Source organism: Astatotilapia calliptera, chromosome 6 (genome assembly GCF_900246225.1).
Source record: "Astatotilapia calliptera chromosome 6, fAstCal1.2, whole genome shotgun sequence".
NCBI classification, from domain to species: Eukaryota; Metazoa; Chordata; class Actinopteri; order Cichliformes; family Cichlidae; genus Astatotilapia; species Astatotilapia calliptera.
In genome coordinates, this window is record NC_039307.1 from 33,351,311 (window position 1) to 33,374,856 (window position 23,546).

At 40.7% G+C, this 23,546-nt stretch overlaps 2 protein-coding genes across 4 annotated transcripts in view; one reads left to right on the forward strand and one right to left on the reverse strand.

Annotated features, from left to right (window-relative positions):
- The window catches only part of syngr1b (synaptogyrin 1b), a 30,855-nt gene extending 28,260 nt beyond the window's left edge, over nt 1-2,595 (reverse strand). Inside the window, exon 1 of one of the 2 annotated variants that reach the window (XM_026171839.1) lies at nt 1,822-2,582. In XM_026171839.1, coding sequence (XP_026027624.1) covers nt 1,822-1,923 — 102 coding nt within the window. In that variant the 5' untranslated portion in view covers nt 1,924-2,582. Of the gene's footprint in view, nt 1-1,821 lie in introns of both variants that reach the window. The other variant, XM_026171840.1, reaches the window with a different exon arrangement.
- Nucleotides 2,596-2,908: 313 nt separating this feature from the next.
- ift27 (intraflagellar transport 27 homolog (Chlamydomonas)) lies at nt 2,909-14,212 on the forward strand. 2 transcript variants are annotated; one of them, XM_026171841.1, is made up of 7 exons: nt 2,909-3,100; nt 3,545-3,624; nt 11,336-11,395; nt 11,897-11,956; nt 12,178-12,295; nt 13,633-13,742; nt 13,886-14,212. In XM_026171841.1, exons 1-7 carry the CDS (start codon nt 3,067-3,069, stop codon nt 13,988-13,990), a joined length of 567 nt encoding a protein of 188 aa, XP_026027626.1. In that variant the 5' UTR covers nt 2,909-3,066; the 3' UTR covers nt 13,991-14,212. The 2 variants fall into 2 exon arrangements, with proteins under 2 accessions (XP_026027626.1, XP_026027627.1); XM_026171842.1 differs by having other exon boundaries at nt 3,072-3,123.
- The last annotated feature ends 9,334 nt before the right edge of the window (nt 14,213-23,546 follow it).

The window sequence follows — 23,546 nt, forward strand, 5'->3', positions numbered from 1 at the left end:
ATGCCAAATATAACACAGCTTAACAGACATAAACTAGTATTTTAGCACCACCACCACCCATTCAGTTACTTTCATTAACGGACAAAATCCCAAAACTCCAATCATGTCTTCCTACAACCTTTTGTTGTGGCTGTAGCCAACCTGTTGCGAGCACACAACTTCTAGCTGGCTAATACATCACATAAACATTCTTACTGATGTAAACTAAGAGAAATAATAACTAAAGGTAAGATGTTCTCCCAGTAGGTTGTTACCTTCAGGTAATCCCAACAACTGTGGTCAGGAAGTGCCTTTAGTCATGTGTAAGATAATTTGAATGAGTGCTAGATTAAAAAAAACTACAACTCATTTTTCTTATTAAAAAATATTGAAGTACACCTTTCCACATCCTTTCCTGTTTTTGCATAAAACAAGGAGACATCAAAAAGTTATTATTAAAACAAATAATAATATGCTCTTTGTAATAGATTGCACTGTTATCAAAAATCAATCGTATAGTTCAAAATCTAAAACAACAACGTCTTGCTGAGTCGAGGAGTACTATCTGTTAACTTATTGTCCAAATATGTTAAAAATAACAAAAATATGAGTTGTTCTGAACAATATACACATTGTCCAAAGTTTGAAACATCTCTGATATACAGCAATCTTCTTTGAAAGCTTACAACAGCTACACTATTGGGACTGCTGGGCCTAACCTTTGCACTGCTGCATTTTGTTGAAAAAAATGTTTTACAAAGTGCAATAATGCCTTCCTAATTGCTGCACATCACCAAATGTTCATCTAAAAAAATAAACTGTAACAATCTCCGTTGGATATTCATCACTTGATGCGGTTTATGAATGGATGCAGTATATTTACTTCCTGTCTTTCTTAAATTACAACAATTTAAGAGAACGTTCTTGATGCTTTCTAATGAAAACACATAGAATTGCATTTTCCTCCTCTCAAAATATAAACGACACAAAAGGTACAGCTGCAAAAACTAGACACCCAAAACAAAAATCCTATAAAATACCACCTGGCAGTGCACTAAAAAGAAGAAAAGCTGCCCAAAATCCTGACTTTAACTCACTTAAATACATGTACATTTTCCATGTAATTACATAAGTACAATGTAAAACAATGGTCTGGTCAAATGAAATGAACTTGATTGTTATACATTCAGTTTATACCGAGCACATTTTCCTTAATGATTAATTATATGAATAAATAAACCTCCGGTTTCATACATTTCGGATGTATTTTCCTTAAAACTCAGCGTGGAGCCTACACTTTGGGGAGCACTTCTGTTGCCATCTGTTTACTATGCTTGTCAAAAGTGTTCTCCTACTGTTGCTACTTTCATTAGTGCTCCTCCTCCTCCTCAGAGCCCGGAGGGTGGACAGTTATTATGAAATTATTTTCTATGAAATCCAACAACTGTGTGACTGTGTTCTCACTGTGCTCATGAGAAAACATCCTCTGGTCACTAATGTATCATCTGTAGAAGGTGGATTTTGTACACAGCGATCGGGACTCTGTTCAATCAACCCATCAACCCACTGCGTGAGGAGAATATTATTAGTGAGATCAGGTAATAGCACCAAACACACAAGTGAAAACAAAAGTTAAAAGAACAAAACACCACAAAGCATGTTACAGCTTCCTTCAGTATCTATAGGAGCTCCTCTCTGAAATGAAGCCTGTGTGGGCCCTCAGTCGGCTAATTCAAACCCATATTTGACAACATATATGAACGATTTAAAAAGTGGTGGCCTCTGTAGCTAACTGTGTATCCAAGAACAAAGTTATTTTTCGTTTTTACGTCTCCAACTCACCCAAGACACTATGCGGAGAATGGTCTGAGGCTGCTGGAGGAAGGTGACGGGGTCGAAGGCTCCTCCGGCTTTCCCGGCTCCGTATGCCTGCATCCCCTCCATGGTCCTCCTCCTCCTCTCTCTCCCTCCCCGCTGCTGGCTCAAAGGCACAGGGTGTGTGGAGCACCGGGTAACCGAAACGGAAAATCCCCGAAACTGCTCCCTATCACCACTACTGTACTACCGCTGAATCTGCACGGCTGGGATGCGCGTCTCCCCCCACCCCCGGTCTCCTTTGGCGACCTGTTCTCTCGTGCTGTTGGTTTTAAATGTACCTCTAATATTTCTCCGTTATGTGTGGGTAAAGAAAGCTTTGTGATGGTGCTAGATAGTGATGCTTTCTCCCTTTAGTTCAGCGCAGAAGCCGGTGGCGACCCCGTGAACGCGCCTCCGTTGTCACGCCTCGGACGGAGCGCTCCTCGTCAAAACACCCGAGTAAAAAAAAAGAAAGAAAGAAAAACAGCGACGTACTCAGGACCACTACAGAGAGTCACGCGCTCTTCGTTTATCGACGGTGGGCGGAAAAACAGTGATTAAACCATTAAACCAGAACATGATATTAACTTAATCAACGTTATATGATAAAGTGTGTGAGCTGAAAATAAATATTGGTAAAGGGTTATTTTGTGCGACAGCACTTATTAAAACACTAGAATGCTTCTACACGAATAAACGACAGTATAACAGTACCACCACCCAACAACGTTGAACTCCATGATTGATGGTGCCGTTGGTAGGTGCAATAAATTCCGCCCTCTAGCGGTCTTACCGTATATTGCCTGAATGTGCAAGGACCTCACGCTTGTTTTCTCCTTCAGGCTTTATACGTGATATTGCTCTGTTCTTCAACAAGCTCCATCAATCTTTTGTCAAGTCGGCTTATTGGTGTTATAAATGGTTGTGCACACTGGTATTTACGTTTGTACACTGTTTCAGTAAGTTCTGTCTTACACACTCTGCAAAAGTAGCCTTTTGCTTCCTTTACGTCCTCACAGAAAGCCAATGAAAACGCGATTACGCGTTACGTCCACGCCGGCTGGACCAATGAAACATCCCCGTGGCTGGTTGCTAAGAGACGCTTTGTGTCCATGTTCCCGAGGCTGCAGGGAGGATAATCCAACGCATATGGACCGATAAACAGAGAAACATAGCTCGATTAGCTTCAAGAGAGTTTTACCTGACAGAGACCGGAAGTCATCCCATGTAATGGTCAAGTTAAGGGCGAGATGTCTGCTGGTCGGTAAGGTTTTCACCACCTGATATGTAAGCAACGGGGGCTAAAGCTAGCCTTTTACTACAGAAACATCCCCAGCCACAGGCTGTGTCCTTCTTATGTTTCAGATTCAACCTACTTGTTATAGGACTGACGAAAAATACAAGCCTGATACTATTCTAAATGTGAAAGATGACGTTTGTTGGGTCTATTTTATCATGTAGCTACAGTCATTTAGCTTACACAAACCAATCACTGCCGAGTGATGATGTTTCAACTTAAAGAAATGATGGTGAACCAGACACTAAACTCTAAAACTCCCTGATAATGAGGGGGGTTAATTATGAATTCTGTCGAGAACCAACTCCTTACACACAAATTAAACTATTAATTATTAATTCACAAAAACGACACCGTAAACACAACCACAGGACATTATATTTGTATTCTTCCGTGTGTGTGTGTCTGTAGGAGATGCTGCAGTGGGCAAAAGTGCTCTTTCTCATATGTTCTACAGCGATGGCACTCTCTTCCAGAAGAATTACAGCATGGTGAGAGCATTAACACACAGTCACTGAAAGGCTCATGGTTTGATCCCACAAGTGAAGTGAGTCTTCATACTTTAGATCAGATGTGTCCAACATAAGGCCATCCTTTCATAAGTTTTACAGCTTTTCCTATTAATGCAAAACAAAAGGAATTGACTAGGAGATAAACAACTGAATGATAGAAAAGTGCCTGTTTTTTTCCACACCATCTATAGAAATATGTAACAAAATCAACATTTACTGTGAATTAACAAAAAATGTGTTTTGTAAATACAGGACAGTTTGGTGAGCTACCACAGCTCTCTATGTGATCATTTGTAGTTAAACATCTTTACAATGACAGAAAGTTTTGCTCGTTAGGCCCACGTAAGATCAACGTGTGGTGTGTGTGGCCAACGGTATAAAATGAGTTTGACATCATTGCTTTAGACTAATCTGTAAGGGTTAGGACAGTCTTTTGTTTGGCTCATTGGTCATTTCATTCAGTTTATACAGTGGGGGTATCCGTATTCTCCTGAACGATAGATGTTGCCACTCAGACAAAATTTCCATATTGTCACTGGTACAGGAGAAGTCAAAACCAGAAGCATAGAAGTTATAAAAGCATATTCTTTTTTTTCCTCATTTTTTTTTTATTTCTCTGCATAATCTGCGGATCTCCAAGCTCATGTACTGATATATCATTAAAATGGCAGAAAAAAACGGCACTCATATCTTCAACCTGCATTGGTTGGATTGCCTGCAGTGCCTCAGGTTCCAAAAATCAAAAGGTACTTGGCCGGCCGGAGCAACACTCAGGTGGTATTGTAGGCAAGTGGATGTGATGTCGGTTTGACATCATTTTTGTCACCTGGCAAATGGCGAGCTTTAATAATAATAATAATAATAATAATAATAATAATAATAATAATAATAATAATAATTTATTGTTGTTACCATGGTAGCAATCAGTGATACCGGTCTGGACCAGTGGCAATCAACACTTGGCGCTTTACACGTGTATAGACATGTGTATATGAAGTTTGGTTTATCTTTAGATAGTTTATATTAGGGGTGTCAACATAAGACTTCAGGGGCCAAAATCAACTTGGAAAAGATTCCAAACTGGCCCACTAGAGGGCTTTGAAAAATTTAAAATAAGGAATAAATTTAATACGTTTTACAGCTTTTCCTGCTGGTAAAGACCTCCCCCGTGGCCATTCATACTACACCTATACCATTTAATTACTTACTTATAACCAATTAATTACTATAAGTGAATAAGTAATAGATAAATGTCAAAGGAGCTTGCAAAGAAAAGCATCTGGACTTCTTTAAGTTGCTTGAAGACGTTTCACCTCTCATCCGAGAAGCTTCTTCAGTTCTAAGGTCAAATGGTGGAGAGTCCCAGGAATTCGCATGATAAGGTGGGGCCAGGTTTCACAATGAACACACCCGAAACTCTGGCTGATTGGGACCCACGCCCAGTTTCCCACCTTGGCTCAGGCGATTAGAGGATCATCAGGGGGTCCTTTGTCCCTCTGTGGGGGGATACTCCCACTAGGTTTATATCTGGGACTCTCCACCATTTGACCTTAGAACTGAAGAAGCTTCTCGGATGAGAGGTGAAACGTCTTCAAGCAACTTAAAGAAGTCCAGACGCTTTTCTTTGCAAGCTCCTTTGACTACGATGACCTGGATGACTGAGAACCTTCACAGACATAATAGATAAATGGTTAATTTACAGAAAAGTTTCAGTTTTTCACTATTGACTGTTGACTTTGTTTTTGGTTTTTTTGGTCTTTATCTCATAGAAAAACTGAGACATAATGTTGAAATTGCTCTTCTTTTTTTAATATTAAGATTTCTCCGGGCTTAAATGTGTAGTTAGAATTCTTTACACAGACAGAAAGGATTTTTTCTGGTTTGGCTCACTGAAGATCATAATTAGTTGAATGTGGCCATGTAAAATGAGTTTGGCATCCCTGGTTCATATAGAGGAGCTGCTATACTTTGTGTATTTAAGTATACACTTGGTCCGATTCACTACTTTTGTTGTGTAAGGATGAATGTGAGGCTCGGAGCGCATGTCAGCACGCCTTTCAGTTTTTGCACCAATGTACCAGCTATGGATATGTCCTTCACGTGGACTTCAAGCAGGCTTGAACAAAGTATAATAGAATGACTACTTGTCTGTGACATCTGCAGCAGTCCACATCTGAGAAACTGCCCCCTGGTGTAGCACTGTCACATAACACAGAGAAAGCGAGCCCAATGCCAGAGATACTGCAGTGTATGTGGGGTAGGCAGCATAACATGTCTTATAACAGTAAGTAGGGATGTGTTGTACTCCATTCACACAATCAGCAGAGGAATGGAGCTGTAAAACAAGTTGTTCAGGGATTTATAGATCGGGGTGTACTCCGTGACTAGCCACAGGCTTATGTTTTTGTATTCAGGCTGGGTAAGTGAGGTGAATTGGGTTTGAAGGAGCAGCTCATGAAGTGCAATGCTGGCTCACTGCCAGCACAGAATAGATAGTAGTTTGTAGGGAATAGCGTTATCTGTGTGCTGTGAAGTGCTCAGAAATCCAGGCGTTCAGTCCTGCCTGACACTGCAGCAGCTAATCAGCATGTAATTGGCAAAATGTGCTTCTTTAGTAGGCACACTTGTTCTGATGTTAATCACATGTAGTCGTTTACTTCAGATTTGCTCAATCAGTCAAGAACTGTAGAATTTTCAAATTAATGAAACAGTAAGATGTAATTATACATCAATAGCAAATCAACATGTCTAATATTAGTCATAGAGGACTATGTTTATATTGCATGTAGTTTCTTTAGTGGAACTTCTTGCAGGCTTTTCAAGGACCTGCAGAGGTCTTTACTACAGGACTCACTGAAGTGCACAACAGCATAATGTAGCAATTAATGCTGACGCAGAGAAGGACTAATCTGCATTATTTATGCTAATCTACACGAGAAAAGGAACCATGTCATTAACCTGACTCTGTGATATATGGCGGCATGGCTGTTCAGCGATTCCCTCAGTTTTCTAAAGGGCTAGGGCACTGCAAAAGTAAGAAAGTGTAGGTGCGGTACATGCATTAACTCGTGAGTATGGATATATATTCATGCAGGTTTCTCAACACACAGCCACTCACATTTAGTGAGTTTACCATAAAGTCGTGCAATGGTTATGGTACAGAACAGGTTGGTGTATGAATTACTGGACAAAGGCCAAGTGTGCGTGCATGCATGCGCCTGTGTGGTTGCTCAGATCCTGCTGTGTCAGCAGTTTTGGGGCTTCTGAGGTGACAGGAACGTCGATAATTAATACAGCAGGATTCTGGAAAGCCACCAGAACAGGTACTTAACTAGCAAACACACACACACCAGCATACACACAAAACAACAACAGGGATGAGTTTCTTCATACTGCATAGGCTTAATACAGTAGGCACTTGTTTGCGATGCTGTGTGTGTCTCTTCACCGTGAACTAGCGGGTCATTGACAAAGTAGAAAGAGGCTGCAATTGGGAGGCCTTTACAGTTTGTAATGGCCTAGCATGCATGATTGCTGAATGCCAGGTCAAACTATTAGACATCTTCTTAACTAATGCAGCTAATATGAGTAGATCTAAAGAAATGATACAGGTGGAGCTGTGTGAAAATCTTCAAATACATAGCAAACAGGAAAATAAGAAGAGAAGCAGTGATTCAACTTTGAAAGTAAGTGGAGAGAAATTCAGGTCTGCATTTGTGCCAGTAAATCAAGGCTCTGTGTCCAGTTGACACCACTTTATTAGCTGAATACTCTGAAAGAAATGCTCATGGGGAATTGCTGGTCACAGTCTTTGCTGTTGCCATGCAACTGTTAAAACACCTATTTGTAGCCAACCGCTTGCCTGATATTAGTTGAAATATTTTTAACTTCTTAACTCACTTGGTGTAAAGTGCTTCATGTAAAAGGAACTTGACTTTTGAAAAAAAAATTGAAGCTCTTAAACCACGAATTATTCATCCAGAAGTTACTTTGTATTTTCAAGAGGGTAGTAACAGTGAAATGTACAAATTTGGCTTCAATTCCAACATTTGCACAAGAAGTATGAATATTTACATCTACCGAGCTTCGCCCAAGAGGAAGAACCCTTACTCAGGACTGTTGAACACGTTAATGTTCCCTCTCGTTCTGACTCCATAGACCTTTCTTTGCTTCTCGTTACTTTGAACAGTGTTTTGAGTTGGGTTGTTTAACAGGACTCTTTGCACTCCTGTAAAAAATTAAGTACGCCCATTGATTCAGTAGCTTGTTGAACCACTTCTAGCAGCTTGAAGTAATCATTCTCTGTATGACTTTATCAGTTTCCTGCATCATTGTAGTTCAATAAGGAGAGATCATTAGAAGGAACTGAACATGATTTGTCGATGTAAAGAATTCAATTTGAGGCATTTGGCGGCTACACTCCGATGACCCATCACAGCAGAAGAACATCCCAGTGGTGATAGGGATTAGGACAAGATCCCCTGGAGTCTAGACTCTGGTGGTGGAGATGAAGATGGAGGCTTGAATAGGGCCTGAGTGACTAAGGAGAGGCGGTGATGAGGAGGTGGTGGAGTAGATGAAGGCGTCTGCAAAGGAGAATGACAGATTGTGGTGGGGCGTGGTCTGCGGGGCCGTGCGGACGCACCTGCACGGCATCCGCAATCACGCCCGCCGTGTTAAAACACGGGGACTCAGGGGTTGGTGGTGGTGTGACGTGAATCAAATAAAGTTGGCTCTGAACGTCGCTCCGTGGTCCCGCCGTGCCTTATTCATGCTACACAGATACGCAGTGAGATTTAAAGTATGTGGAGTGAAGGCTGATTGGCCTAAAGAAGGCCGGCAGAAAGATGATTGGACTAGACCAGTGATGTCACAATCAGCTTGACAGTGTGGGAAAGTGGAGGTGATGTAAAGCTTAGATTAGCCGCCAATACCTGACAAGCATACAGATGTGTGACTACAGATCTCCCTTATTGAACTTACGTATGCTTCAAAATAATTTTTCCTTTACGAGTTTGCTTTAGTTTATTGAGATTTGTGACCACTTGTTTTCTTACTTTGACCACAGTATTTCAAATGGGTTGAGATCTGGGCTTGGACTGGGCCATTGTGCAACCCCTTGATTCTTTATTTTTTCTGTCGTTCTGCTCTAGATTTCCTAGATTTGTCCTGATCTGAATACATCTCAATACTTTGCCAGGTGCCCAGATGCAAAACAAGTCCAAATCATCACTCCTCTACTGCCATGCTTGACAGAGGGTATGAGTTGTGTTTCATTTTTGTTCGATGTTTGTACATTATGGCCAGTCATCTCCACTTTGGTCTCTACTGTCCAAAGGATATTGTTCAAGACAACTTGTGGTTCGTGGAGATGCAACTTTGCAAACCTAAGCTGTATTGCCATGTTGTTTTTAGAGAAAAGAGGGTTTCTCCTGGCAGTCCTTGCAAACAAGCCATACTTGTTCAGTTTTTATTCTGTCATGAACTTTAGCCTTTAGCATGCTAGCTGAGGCCGGTATAATCTAAGATGTAACTCTTGGGTTTTTTCGTGGTTTCTTTGAGGTCTGCACGATCTGACCTTTGGATGAATGGAGTGAATTTGCTGGGGTGCACATTCCTGGAGCTGATTAGCGTGTTTTTACAGGGATAGGATATTTTAAAAACTATAAATGGACAACAAAGTATTTACAAGGTTTTTTACTTCTACTTATTTTATTCCAGATTCTTCCAATAGCTAGGTTTGCTGCAAAACCTAGAGCAATATAAATTAGTGTCATTTTTAAAAATGTTAACTGATATCATGATTGTAAATCACTGATCCCTGGGGTACTCCATAGGTGACCTTTCTAATCTAATACCAGTAACTGTGTCCCACAGCTTTCAATTTAAGATTTAAATGCTGATGGAAACAGGACACAATATGTGTTTCTATATGGGGCTTAACCGGTGCTGTGAAGGGTTAATCCTTCTGCAGACGCCCAAGTCATCCCTCATGTTCTTCAACTTTTGATTTTGAAGGGTAGCCGAGGCTGTCAGCCATTCCGCTCACGTCCTCCTTTGAAAATGTCAGACAGCCTGTTAGCAATATTCCAAGCTTATTTGCTACTAATAGGCTCTCATTGACATTCCAGCAAGAAGCTTCCTATGCATCACACCAGCTCATTAGACTGCTCTGAAGTGGGACTGCAGCATGGTCTGTGTGTGTACTGCTGGATGCTTGTTATGAACTCTGCGTGTGTATGAATTGAGTAAATGTTGGTCGGAGGTGTGTGTGTGTGTGTGTGTGTGTATTTCACAGAGGCAGTGAGTGTCCACGGTGCGTTTGTGTGTGCGTGTGTGTTTGCAGGATTTTAGTCTCTTGCATTTGACATGCTTCGTTAAGTGTGAGCTCAGGAGATGAGATCAATTTAGAGTTAGATGCTGATGTGAAGAAACCTCAACTCACTTCTTCAAGGTCATCACTGATCTCATACCAGTGAATAGTTGGAGGGGGAAAGGCAGCCTGCAACTATCTGGTCCATTTAGGATTTCTTTAGATCTCGTAGCCTGTAAAGAAGGTGACTTCGTGATATCGTCCTTCCTCTCTACTGCCTGCACTTTATCTCCTTTAACAGCTACCTCTGTTTGCTCTGTACTAAAAGATCCCAACTACCTTCAGCAGTTTGTTTAACATTAAGACAGTTTGACCAAAGTTCAAATAGCTGATGTTTCCTGTAGTTTGGGGCAGATTCAAAAAACAGCTGCCTCCACCTTGCAAAGGAGGACGAAGGTTTGCAGCCACTACAGCTCTTTTTGTGTCATTCTTATTGTTTCGAAATATTTTTGCAGCTGCTTTTGTGTGACGAACATTCAACATTCATTTTAGTAAACAGCTATACCAGCTATTTGTTTTGACAAAAGAGAAAAACTCACACTGACTGTTTCTGTGTTTCTTTCACATAAACAGTCAGTTTTTTTCTCTTTCACAGTAGATATAACTCTAAAAAAGAAAAATTTACAGTCATACCTATTCTTTTTTTTTTAATGGCCTCTGTTGACTCCCTTTTTGAGTTAATGGCCAAGTTGTTTTTGCTTTGGTTTACTGTCATGTCAGTTTCGGTTGCTGTTGCAGCTGTTTTTAGTGAAATTGTTCTAAAAGTCCTTTGTAAAATACTTGCGTACCTCTAAATAACAGCACAAAGTAGGGAGCAAGAACTTAGAACATAGTGGACCATCAGAAGCTAAATAGTCAGATAAGAAAAAAGGAAACTGAACATGACACATATGTACATCAGTTCAGTATGGCTACAAACAAATGCTACCATAACATTAGGTGATATAAAGGCTTAAAATACTTTAAATTCAATTAAATATAGCGCCAAATCAGAACAACAGTCAACATGTATTGACATTTGCCATACATCAGACTAGACAGTGGTAACTCCCCGACAACAAACTTCTCTTCTCTTCTCTTCTCTTCTCTTCTCTTCTCTTCTCTTCTCTTCTCTTCTCTTCTCTTCTCTTCTCTTCTCTTCTCTTCTCTTCTCTTCAGCTGTTGCAGATTGTAAATGCATTTTGACAGGCACGCCCATAATGTGACAGAAAGAGTGATTGTTTATGACAAAGGCATGCCAGATCCATCATGAAGAGGTTTATTTTAGCTTTACGTCACATAACTAATTTAACATTTGTAGCCTTGTTTGTTTGGCAGACAACAGGCGTGGAGCTGCTGATGAAGTGTATCAACATCCCAGCGACCAATGACAGCGTGGTGAGTCCAACCATGTGCCTAGAATCCATTGCAGGACTCTAGGTGGAGGCTACATTTTGTTGAATGAAGCAACAGATATTAGCCACCCAACCACAGCTTAAAGTTCATCTCTCAGCCATGGTTGTAAAAGGCTGATGGAGTATTGTCGTCACCCCGCCAAGTGGGCTGCATGGACACTTAAGTTTGTGAATGCAGTAACTAGAGAACAAGGCCATGTAGGATTTTGAAATTGATAGTTGTGTCGACTAGGAGGCCGAGGGGGAGCACTGGCAGCCGCCAGTCTGTTTTTAAAATGCTGACAGTTGGAATCCATCACTCAGTGTGGAAGAAGCTTTCCCAGACATATAATATTGTTATTTCTTCATCTGAATTCAGTATGCTATTTGGCAGTATTGTAGGTCTAAGATTAATGTCCTTATAAAAGATAATGTGAAGTAATTTGATTAACTTCCCGTGAATAACACTCGTCCGTCTCCCCCTTTCTCTGCTTTTCCCCACCAGGAGCTCTACATCATAGACTCTGCAGGGAAGGAGACATTAGTGGATTCCTGTGAGAAGATGGTGAGACTCGTTCCCTGGATTTTTTTTAATCTGCATGATACTAGATAAATTCATCATCTAGAGCTTCACCTCCTGTCATAGTAAAGTATTATTTGATTTGCTACACGAGTAGAGAAAAGTAAGCTGATGTGGGACCAATCATATGTCTGTCCCACTTCCCTCATTCCTTGTATATAAAAACCAACATTTCCCACCTCATCACCACTCGTTCCTTTCTGTAGTGGGGGGAACCTTCGCTGCTGTGCCTGGTTTTCGACCTGACTAGTGAGCAGTCTTTTGCTAACTGCAGCCGTTGGCTGGAACGAGTCCGTGCTCATTGCCAGGGTCTCCATGTTCCAGGTAACACCTCACAGAACATGAAATACTGGGAAACGGAAAATAAAAGGGAGGGAAATTAATCAAGACCACTGTGGTCAGAAGAAGACTGATATTACCAGCTGCGGTAATTTTAATATGGTTAAATGGTAAATGGCCTGTATTTATATAGCGCTTTACATATCCAGTCATCCACACATTCACACACTGGTGATGGCAGCTACATTGTAGCCACAGCCACCCTGGGGCGCACTGACAGAGGCGAGGCTGCCAGACACTGGCGCCACCGGGCCCTCTGACCACCACCAGTAGGCAACGGGTGAAGTGTCTTGCCCAAGGACACAACGACCGAGACTGTCCGAGCCGGGGCTCGAACCGGCAACCTTCCGATTACAAGGCGAACTCCTAACTCTTGAGCCACAATCGCCCCACAATTGTTAAAGATAAAATGAGTATGTCAAATTGAGGTGGCTTACAGATGTGCAGCAACAGGAAGGCTAAAGCTGCATAAACAGCATGTGTTACATAAGATAGCCAGTTGTATGTGTAGAAGGGTATCAGCTGAGCCAACTTACACATGTAACCCACTTTGCAACCCACCATCTCCCTGAAAAAAAATACATTTGAGTACAAATCTGTGAAAAAAAAGTTTCAAAACATTAACTCACAAACCACAAGACTTATGTAACAAAATCTTTTAGACAGATGAAACCAAAGGGGATGTGTTTGCTCATAGTGCACAGTGTTTGGAGAAAAATGGAACTCTGAATTTGTTGAATAACTTATTGCTCTGTTTACTATTGGTGTACTTAGCTTTTCAGATATTGTTTCTGGATTTTGTTTGAATAAATAAGGAATAATGACAGTGTAATATGTCAGCAGTTGCCATTGATGTGAATTTATTTCAATAATTAACGAATTGGTAAGAATCAGATAAATTGTTCCGTTACTTTAACTTGTTAATAGTTAAATAAAGACCCACAATCTTTACAAACATCTCAAATGCATCACTTAGTCTGATGCCATAAAAGAAGAATTTTTGAATTTTTGGAACTTTTTGAATTTCCTGAGTATGTGGACCCAATGTCAGCCCAGATTAGACGATAGCGCAGATGATACCCATCTACCCTGTTAGTGTCATGTAAGGTGAGCTATTTGTGCAGCTTTAGCATTCCTGTTGCTGCACCCCTTTGTTGCCACTTTGCAACCCACCAAAAAAAAGACACGTTTAACTACAAATCTTTAAAAACAAGTTTCCAAGCATTAACTGAACAAACAACAACACTTCTGGAATAAGTCTTGAATCTGTGTTTACTGTATGTGCATCTCTAAGTGCATCTTTCTGTTTGCATGTGTTCCAGGTGTCCTGGTGGGCAACAAGTCAGATCTGTCTGCTAGAAGAGAGGTACAGGCATCTGTGGCCAAGGAATGGGCCCAGAGTCAGGGACTGGAGTACCACGAGACCTCAGCTGTGAGTGAGCACATCGACACAGCGTTCACGGCAGACTTTAACAGTTCCCACATCTGAAGGATGAACTATGCAGGAAAATATCCCATTCTTTATATCTTTTTATAATACAGTGATTACTGTCTGTTCATGTTTGTCTTTTACAGAAAGAGATGGAGAACTGTGATGCTCCTCTCCTCTGTTTAGCTCGGGCCTTCCATTCTCTGTACCAAGAGCACCGTGAGACCATCCAAAACCTTAATCCAGCCTAGACCACCGCCACCCTACCCCACTTACCACACACCTTGATTTTTCACCATTAGGAGGATACAAAGTATCTCTTCTGAGAGAATTTCATCGACTGAGGGCCTTTGAAACTTACAAATTCAGATAATACACAGCAAAACACTGTTTTCTACCACACATGCAAAGGGATAGCTTGTTCAGACAGATATTTTACTATGACCACAAATAAAGTTGTTTTTCTCTGATAATAAGTGATTAGCCGTGTTCTCTCTTATCCGTGTGTTTCCTCTGTGCTCAGATAGTGGAGGTTTTCTTTCACATCGATGGTTGGGTGATTACCAAAACCACAATAGCACTTCAGCTCATTGTGGGGGTGGGGGTGTCTGTACCTCCTTTTTTCTTCTTACAACTCCTCTTCTGTCGCAGTGGTTGTTCCTGATTTTAGGCAACGCAAATGTTTGATCTCCTCTTCTTATTTTCTGCCTCTTCCACTCGCCCTCCTTATCTTTTCTTTTTTTATTTCCTGGCGTCAGCTTTGCCTCACTTGGCTGTTTTTGGGGGGGTTTTGCATTCACTGAATGCTATTTTCTGTTTCTTCTCTTTTCTGTTCAGTTTCTTTCTCCCGCTGTTCATCTACTGCTTTCTCCCTTGCTGTGTTAACTCCCTGGCTGCAGCCCTCGCACATCATTTCAGTCATGTCCCCTGTGCGGCGCTAACAACCAGTAATCACCGTTCTAATTAGCGCTCTCCCATTCAAACCAGGTCAAAGCCATGTCCTTGTTCTTTCTCTGCCTCTCAGACCAGCTGCTACCATTCAAATGAGGGCAGACTGGTTTGAGGCAGACACAATAGTTTTTATCTCATTATGCACCACATATAATAACTGCAGCATTTACTCATGACGACTCTGTCGTGTTTTGGAGTCCAAACTCAGTCGCAGAATTTGTTTTTTGTGTGGTCTTTAGAAAATCGCAGCTGTGTTTATTCCCCAAACATGTGCAGTAACTGGATAACACCTAAAGGAACTAATCTGGAAACTTTATCCCCTGCAAAATGGTTTGTAGTGAAGTTCTTACCAGAATCTGCATTAAACAACTTATAATTGTTATTGCAGCTTTTGTACTCATTGAGTGGGTGATTATAATTATAGCAATTAGGCTCTCTATCCTTCTCATTCTTTCTCTCCTTGTTGTTTTGTGTAGGTAATTGGTATGTGTGTTTGTGAGGGTGTCTGCATGTGTTCTTTCTCTTTGTGCCCAACAATGTGCGCTTGCATCTCCGTAAATGTATTGTGGCACTGGCAACTGCAGTTGGCTCTTCAATGTGGAACCTGTAATGTAAGTACTTGCGTGTGATGGATCTTTGGAAGTGTGAACTCATAAACCTGGAAGGCTTGGGCTTGGTGGAGCCTTTTTGAAGCGTAATTACGTAACTGTCTTCTGTTCTTCATCTACAGAAGCTTCAAGGACAACCTGGCTTATTGTTGATACAGAAAATTGCTGTGTTCCCTTTATATTCAGGGGAGGGTAGACATACTGTAGAAGTAGGAGGTCTAAAAAAAGTCTCTGTGGAAGGTAGGTCATAGCTGCAGTAGCGGGTGTGTTCATCTTTGGACTTAGTTCTGACTGCCAAAAACTGCATTTGTCAGATGGCCACTTGAGGTTTGATCTAAAAAGATTGACATAGCTTTACGGTCTGAAAATGAAAGCCTCAAACCTGCATCGTTTTTGATGACTGCCAGGTGGGAGGGGGTCCTCTGTTTCAAAAAGAAGTTGTATTTATTTTCCTCATATGGCATCATATTGCTCAAGAACTGTCCATCATATTTGGATGTGATGCAACCACTGGTTGCTAGGGAAAATTTGCATTGCCTGACTGGTTGGCAGTGGTTTCTGGAGGTTGCAGAGAAGGTGCTGCACCAAAAGCTTCACAGTGATTGCTGGAGTTTTTCATGTTTCATGCAAATATTATGCAAGTAGTAGCCCAGTGATAATGAAACTTGAAAAAGTGCAACAAAAACTACAAATGGCCCACAAAAAAAGTTGTCTGTTGTCTACAGCTCTGAGGCACAGCTTTTACTTTGAAGGCGGAATTTCACAAGGATTTCTTTATCAACTGGTTGAGAAATGCACATTTTTCTCTAGTGAAAGGTTGTTCCCAGGGGATCACTGATTGGTCTGTAGGCCTGTGTGGCTGAGACCAATATGACAGAAACCAGATTGCATGGATGTGATAAAACAAAGAACTAAAAGGCTACTTATTTTAAGTGAAAGAAAGATGTTTAGTGCAAAACTGACCTCTGAGGGCTTTTATGGAGCGCTGGCACTCTGAGCCAGGTGTTGAAAACAAGCCCCACCACCTCTCCAGTGGCTGCAGATGAGACCTGCCACACAAACAGGCCACAGGTGGAGAGTCACAAATCATTTTCCCCCGTCACTGTACCAGCTTCCAGCAGCCACTCACAAACGATTAGGGAATACTCCACTTTTCCTTCACGACAGGTGGTGGCCTGATGGTCACGGACAGGCGTGTGTGACAGGGGCCTTACTCACTTGAAAATACATTGTCATGCAATAAATGTCACATATTCAAAATGGCAGAGAAGCTCATGTCATGTGGTTATTGGTCAGATGTCTGCAAAACCTCAATCGAAGTCTGTGAAAATGGCCCTTGGCTCTCTTGCTCTATGACAACAATAAACATTTTCCTGATGAGCACAAGCCTACCTAATAATGAACAAGTTGCTGTTTCCTCGGGTCCCATATGAAAATACCAAGATGACGACTCTGAGAGCACTGGAGGATTCACAAAGGGACTAACCAAGGGACATCATTGGATTCATTTTTTATGTATGGTCTATGGTCAGTTCCCATAGAGTCCCATGTTTAAATTAGTCTTGGGCTGAGGTGAATTTTTATATAAATATATCTGTATTTTAAACTTCATTTGTGCATGAAGAAAACTTTAACTCATAAAATTTCCATAACGACACTTCCTGTCTGTATGAGGACACTCGGGGGAAAAAAATTCCCTAAACAGCCCTTTGAAGTTGTCAAGAGGACATTCCAAATTTTCAAACTATGGTTTTGAGCTACAATTTATTCACACAAACATAAACACGCACACACACCAAGGTACAGTATAACACAAGCTCTTGACTATCCTAGAAAACCATTATTATTACTTAAACAGTATCCCTCCTGTCCTCTATTCAATTTAAATGGGGCATCATGCCTCGGGAATATCACTTAATAATATCATAAGACGGAGTGTGGGCTGGTTCTTATTGCTTCGGGAGACACTTCTTCATTTCCACAGATATTGAAACAGGGTTTTAGAGATCACGGCAAATGTCGAGCTCTTTGCTTTCGTGCTTCTCTAGCATGCTCAATCATCTTTCCTTACTAAACACAATCATTTCCTCTCAATGATTAGTATTCATAACAGGTTTGCTCGGCCTGTAATACAACACAGCAGGACAGATGCTTTTCACCTTCCAAGTATAAGTGAGGTAAATGTGGCACTAACACTCGTTCAAAGCAGACATGTTTGCAGCAGGTAATAGTGGTCGGCTTTATGATGTTTATAGCTGTTGACTCTTCAGGGGGTCCTCAAATTTTGTGTCACTATAACATTAATGCAATTTCTTTATGGCTTTAATTATTACTGGTGTAAAACACAATCATTTCTGTGTCTGGAGTTTGTTTGGCAATAGTTTTACATTAACCCTTCATAATTATAAACAGAGATGGGCAGTAACGCGTTACTATAATCTGATTACTTTTTTCAAGTAACAAGTAAAGTAAGGGATTACTATTGCAAAAACGGTAATTAGATTACCGTTACTTTGCCGTAGGAACGCTGCGTTACTGCATTACTAAAACCGTGATTTTTTTGCGAGAATGTCTCACGACAGTGACGTAAGCGAGTGCGACGTTTGTGACAACAGCTGTGTGCAGATCAACAACGAATCATATATCGAGTGCGGGAGAGAGTATGAGCGTGCAGCGTTTAAAGCGTGGAAGTACTGACCTTACTTTGAGTTTGATTCCATAAAAAGTGACAAAAACATTAGTGTCCGTTGTGCATGGGAAGAAAACTTCTTTTTAAAGCGAAAAAACCCCCTAAACTTCCAAGCAAGCACCGAGTGCGCTACAACGTAATGGGAAACTCAGAGAAACTCGCGGATTCTTCCACTGACCGCTGCGGAACACCTGCACCAGGGTAAACCTCCGCCTACACCACTCCTGCTTTACAGGTGAAAATAGAGCAACAGGACCGCTGAGTCTTTGATTTTATTTATTTTCTGCTGTGTTTTACTTGTATCTATTTGAAAGACTGAGTGTAAAAACAAAAAATATTTTATTTTATGTGCTGGAATGTGCAGAAAATAGGTTTAAATGTTAAACTAATTTCTTCAAGTCAGAGAACGGTGCATATAATTTAATTTTTGCTTGATGCATAAAGTTAAAAGATTAAAACTAATAAAACAAGTTTTAAAAAGGGACCTTTCCATTTGATTACATTTTGTATGATGGATTATGCAGAAAAAGTAGAATTGGGCTGAAAGATCTATCGCTTTATCACCTATTCAGGTTGTAAATCGTGTTTTTAAAAAGTAACTAAGTAACTATGTAATTAATTACTTTTGAAAATAAGTAATCAGTAAAGTAACGGGATTACTTTTTTGGGGAAGTAATCAGTAATTAGTTACTAATTACTTTTTTCAAGTAACTTGACCAACACTGATTATAAAGCACTTATGATTCTCTAATATAATGAAGTATTTAATACTGTAAGTAATTCTGGGTGTTTTTTTGCAGTACTTAGCAAGAGCATTGACTTTAATTGTGTCTCGTATGGGACATAAAATTGCAATGCTGCTGCTTTTCCAAGTCGGTGAATAGTGAATGGCAAAAACAGTTCACATTCCTAAAATCAATTATTATTTTTGATTTGATTAAACTTTATTTATATACAACCAAATCACAACAGCAGTTGCCACAAGGTGCCTAATATTGTAAGCTAAAGACCTCTGCAATAATACAAAGGAAACCCCAACAATGAGATCACCGCCTGTGAGCAGCAGTTGATGGTAGTGGGACTTGTAACAGGGAGTTTTTCTCTTCTCTTTTAACGTTAGAATAAGGATTGGGTTAACCAAACAAACACATGTACATGTATTTTGCCACTCCCCCTAAATACAGAGTGGAGTAGGGAATAGCCTCTCTATGGGAGAAAAAAAAAACACCCTGTAGCCAAAGTCTGAAAACTGCTCATACAAACTTCATCAACTTTGGCACTAGAGTCCCCAGCAACAAATTTTCCAAATTGAAGAGGATTATATGAACGGTTATTGAGATAAGTGAACAAAGAGATTTCTGAAATTACTACTCACGTGTGGGCCCACAGTGGGTAGCTGTGGATGAACTGTGGGGCTATGTGGGCAGCACAAAAACCACACTTATTCCACACAGCGCTCAAGGGGGGGTGCCTACACAGCCCCCACAGCAGTTTTGTCCTTTTGGATCACACACTTCTAGAAAACAGCAGAACATGGGCCTTCTTACAGAAAACTCATGTGGGGCCCATGTTGGCCCATATGGGGTACATAGAAGTTCTGACCCTCTGGACCTCCAAATCTCACTTTGCCCACACTGGGCAGCACACCATGCTGGCACTCTGTTGATACGCAGACACATATGTCACCTGCCTAAACTGCCTTTGTGCAAGTTCCACTAGTAGTTTCTCCAAAACTACATTTTGTCACAGTAACACAAAACAGCTGATCAACAGAAATTTGTGGATGCTGAGAATCGTGGATGAGAAAGTGTATGAAAATAAGCAGAAATTCTTAAGTGCAAGCCTTGACTGATGAATTTCTGATTCAATTTCACAGACAGTTGTCATCAGGTTTAATGCAGTGTGTTGAACTTAAAGCAGAGCCTAAGCTGCTGCATTGAAAATCCCCACATGTGCAAAGGTTGAGTAAACACTTGAAGCACTAATTGCTGTGTTTGGATACAACCTAATTGACACTTTGATTACCTTAAAATGCCACCATATGTTTATATTTGAGTCAATTATGCTTGCTGTGCTCTTTTACACTTAATAAAAACGCATCAGACATGTTTAATGGTTTGACAGCGACTTCATTAAAACCGATCCATGCTCTTGGCGTAGCACAACACAGCACATCATATCTGTGGAAGGTCTGAGTGTGCTTTGGGACCCGAGGACTTGATTTGAGCTACATTTCACTGCAGTGCTCCTCATCCAACACAGAGTTTTGTATTCATGACACAGCCTGAGCACAGGGCGGAGAGTTCCAACTCATATCTTACACCTACTCTGGCTGTTTTTCTGTTTCTGTCGCACTTTTCCTGCAGATCAGCTTTCTGCCTTTCTGGTGGCTTACTCTCTGAAAAATCTGTTTCCATTTGCTTAACACCTGTAGTTTTTAAAGTCGCTGCTGCTCTTTTACAATTTATATTCGTCTCATGCCACAGCAGAACAAGAAGATTGACGCCAGGCACAATTCTGTGCAGGTTTATAAAATTGACACACCAAATTATGCAATAATTATAAAAATATTCTAACTCACAATCTTATCATTTGATTTAATTTGAGGCGAACTGACCTCAACCTTGATTTCTCTTCTTTTTGCTTTTTTCGGTCTGTGTGTAGGCTTGAATCTAAGCATGGTTTGTTCTATAGCCTCTAACTGTCCATGACCTAAAAAGCTTACTAATTGCAGGTGAGGGAGGACACAGCAGCTGTTCCCCCAGATCTGCTTCCCTTACAATAATCAGCTACCGTGCCTCTGAGCTCATCTGCGTCACCACCAAATTTTTTTGGTTGTTTGTCTTTTATTTCATTATCTTCCATTTGAGGTGCCATTTGTTATAATAGCAGTCATTGCATTTGCATTCTTAGATAATTAAGGTAACCTCCGGGCAGTATTGTAAGAATTGTAATATTACATTTGAGATAACCATTAACATTCATAACTTCCCCCCATTTTGTTGTACAAAGCAGTCCAATAGATGTTTTGTAAATCCTTACCAGAGTTGCACAAATAGTAAAATGGCCAACAAATACTAGCTTAAAGTCCTCAGGCGAAAACAAAACAAAACAGTCATTGGTAGCAATGTGTGAAACTGGCAGTCGTCTCATATCACAATAAAATTGCGAGCTCCCAGCCAGTAAGAGTGCAATACTGTGGAAAAAAATTCAACCAACCCTCAAACCAAGTTATTTTGTTCTTGAAACAGACCTGAAAAATAACAAAGTTCTCAATTGAGCAAAGCGAATAAAGGTAGGTAGTAGTAGGTTCAAAGGTAAAGATTTAAGAGGCCTGACACAAGACCTCATTTGATCCATCTACTGTCCACTGAAGCCTCATCAGAAATGGTCTCAGTGGAAGGTTAACTGTCAAGGAGCCATTATCAATATCAGTGGGGCAACAGTGATTGTCTACAGCCATCTGTAAAACATGGCAAAGGCTCTGTCATGGTTTGGGGCTGCATTTCAGCCATTGGTGTTGAGGATCTCGTCAAGATGAATAGAATTATAAATGCAGAAATGTACTGTCAGATTTTGAGCCACCATGCAGTTCCATCTGGAAAGTATCTGACTGGCAGCAGCCTCATTTCTCCCCACAACATGATCAAAAACACACTGGCAGTGCTTTAAAAGCACACCAGGAAAGAAAAACACTCTCAGTCAGCCATGGATTGGCCTCTCCAGAGCCTGGACCTCAACATTATTTTAAAATTATTGTGCAATCATCTTGACAGACAACAGAACGAAAGACAGCCAACATCTGAAGAAGAGCTCTGAATGCCCTTAAAGAAGCTTAGAGAACTATTCCTGAATTCTACTTAAAGAAGGAAAAGGTGGTTATACCAGATACTGGCTTTGTGCAAACTCTAGAGAGCAGATTTGAAAGATGGCTGAATGACAGATGAGGGAATGATGTAAAGTCTGCCTGCTCCTAGTCAAAAAAAACCCTTCCTCTAAGCATTTGATTATAGGGGTTGTTTCAGGGGTTGTTGGCTTTCTCCCTCTAATATTAAAGGGTCTTTACCTTACAGTATAAAGTACCTTGATGGCTTTTGTTGTGGAATGATGCTATAAATATATTTAAAATCTTTCTAGACTCTGTTGTGAATCAACAAAATTTAGCCTCCAATATATTCATGGTGCAAATGCTCTGTGGAAGATTTATGTTCCCTGCACTTCGGCGAGGTCACCAAGTTCAAATTTTGTGATGAAGAAAAATCATTATGTACCTCCGGTCCAGATGGGGGCAGCGTGCTGCTGTTTGAATAGAGCAGAACTGCTACTCCACTCCCTTTACTCTTTCCTCCTTCCCTCCCTCCCCCACTCGCTCACTGCTCTTCAGTGATCTCAGCAGTACTGCAGAGAGACATGCCAGCCACTTTGATCATCACACCGGGGGAGGAGAGAGAGTGGGACGGAGGAAAGAGAGGGACAGACAGCGCATGATGCAGACTTTCATGCAACATGCAGGACATCGAGGCTGATTTAAGAATTTGAGATTTATTCCAGAGCTCATGGAAATGGCAGGACAGACAGCTGATGAAGAGCTGACAGCAACAGAGAAAAAAGTGAAAGAATGACAGAAAGAGGGATGCTGAAGAGTGCTGTGAATGAGTGACTAAGAAGGCAAAGTCAAAGTGAATGAATGAAAGTGACCGAGTATCACCTGAGCCACTGTGAGCCAAACTGCTAGGATTGGCTGTTCCAGCTGAACCAGCTTTAACCATTTGGAAGTGTTTCACTCATGGCAGTAGGATCTCATCTAAATGTAGAGGCACTCCCTACAGTTTTCAGAACAATAAATGTCAGATTTAATTAGCTGATTTTATTTAGATTAGAGTTAGTGGCCCAACAGTTACGTGACACACCAGAGTGTAACGAAGCGGCCATTTGCCCACCTTTGCATTGCTCTGTACCTTATCAAAGAACGTGACATTTCATCTAATGCTTAAACAAGCGGTGAATATCAAATCTATGAAGTGTTTTTTAGATGTTACATCTTAGATTTATAAGTCATTTGTGGGAAAGGACACATTAGCAATGTCCTTCATTAGCAGTACAGCTAACATCAGTGATGCATCTATAATGTCAAGTAAGTAAATAACACATCCTTGAACATTAATGTTCTCATCTATCACATACTTAAATACCACATCATGAAAAAACAAAACTTCTGGGCTCATTTTCTTTTTAGCTCTTCTGGCTGAAAGACTCATGCGGTGGCGAGGCATCCGTGCAAACTTCCACAGAAGGATCACCAGTGCTGGGCATAATGTGTTCCAAAGTAATGCATTACTGTAGTCCCAAAATATTTTTCAGTAATGCAGTAATGTAACGTTAGTGGATTACTGTTAGTGTACTAAATGTATTAATATTTATTAATTACGTTATGGTTACAGTTATGCATTACAAAGGTTATTTACACACCATGGCTACAAGGGAAATAAATCAAACAAAAATGCAGAAACAACTGTATCTGCTTAGTCAGCATGCTAACACAAAGCTAGCCATAAACCC

Coding starts and splice junctions, on each gene's coding strand:
- ift27 (XM_026171841.1), top strand. CDS start 3,067: ATGGTCAAGTTAAGGGCGAGATGTCTGCTGGTCG. Junction 3,625..11,335: donor TCCAGAAGAATTACAGCATG/GTGAGAGCATTA, acceptor TTTGTTTGGCAG/ACAACAGGCGTGGAGCTGCT. Junction 13,743..13,885: donor AGTACCACGAGACCTCAGCT/GTGAGTGAGCAC, acceptor TGTCTTTTACAG/AAAGAGATGGAGAACTGTGA.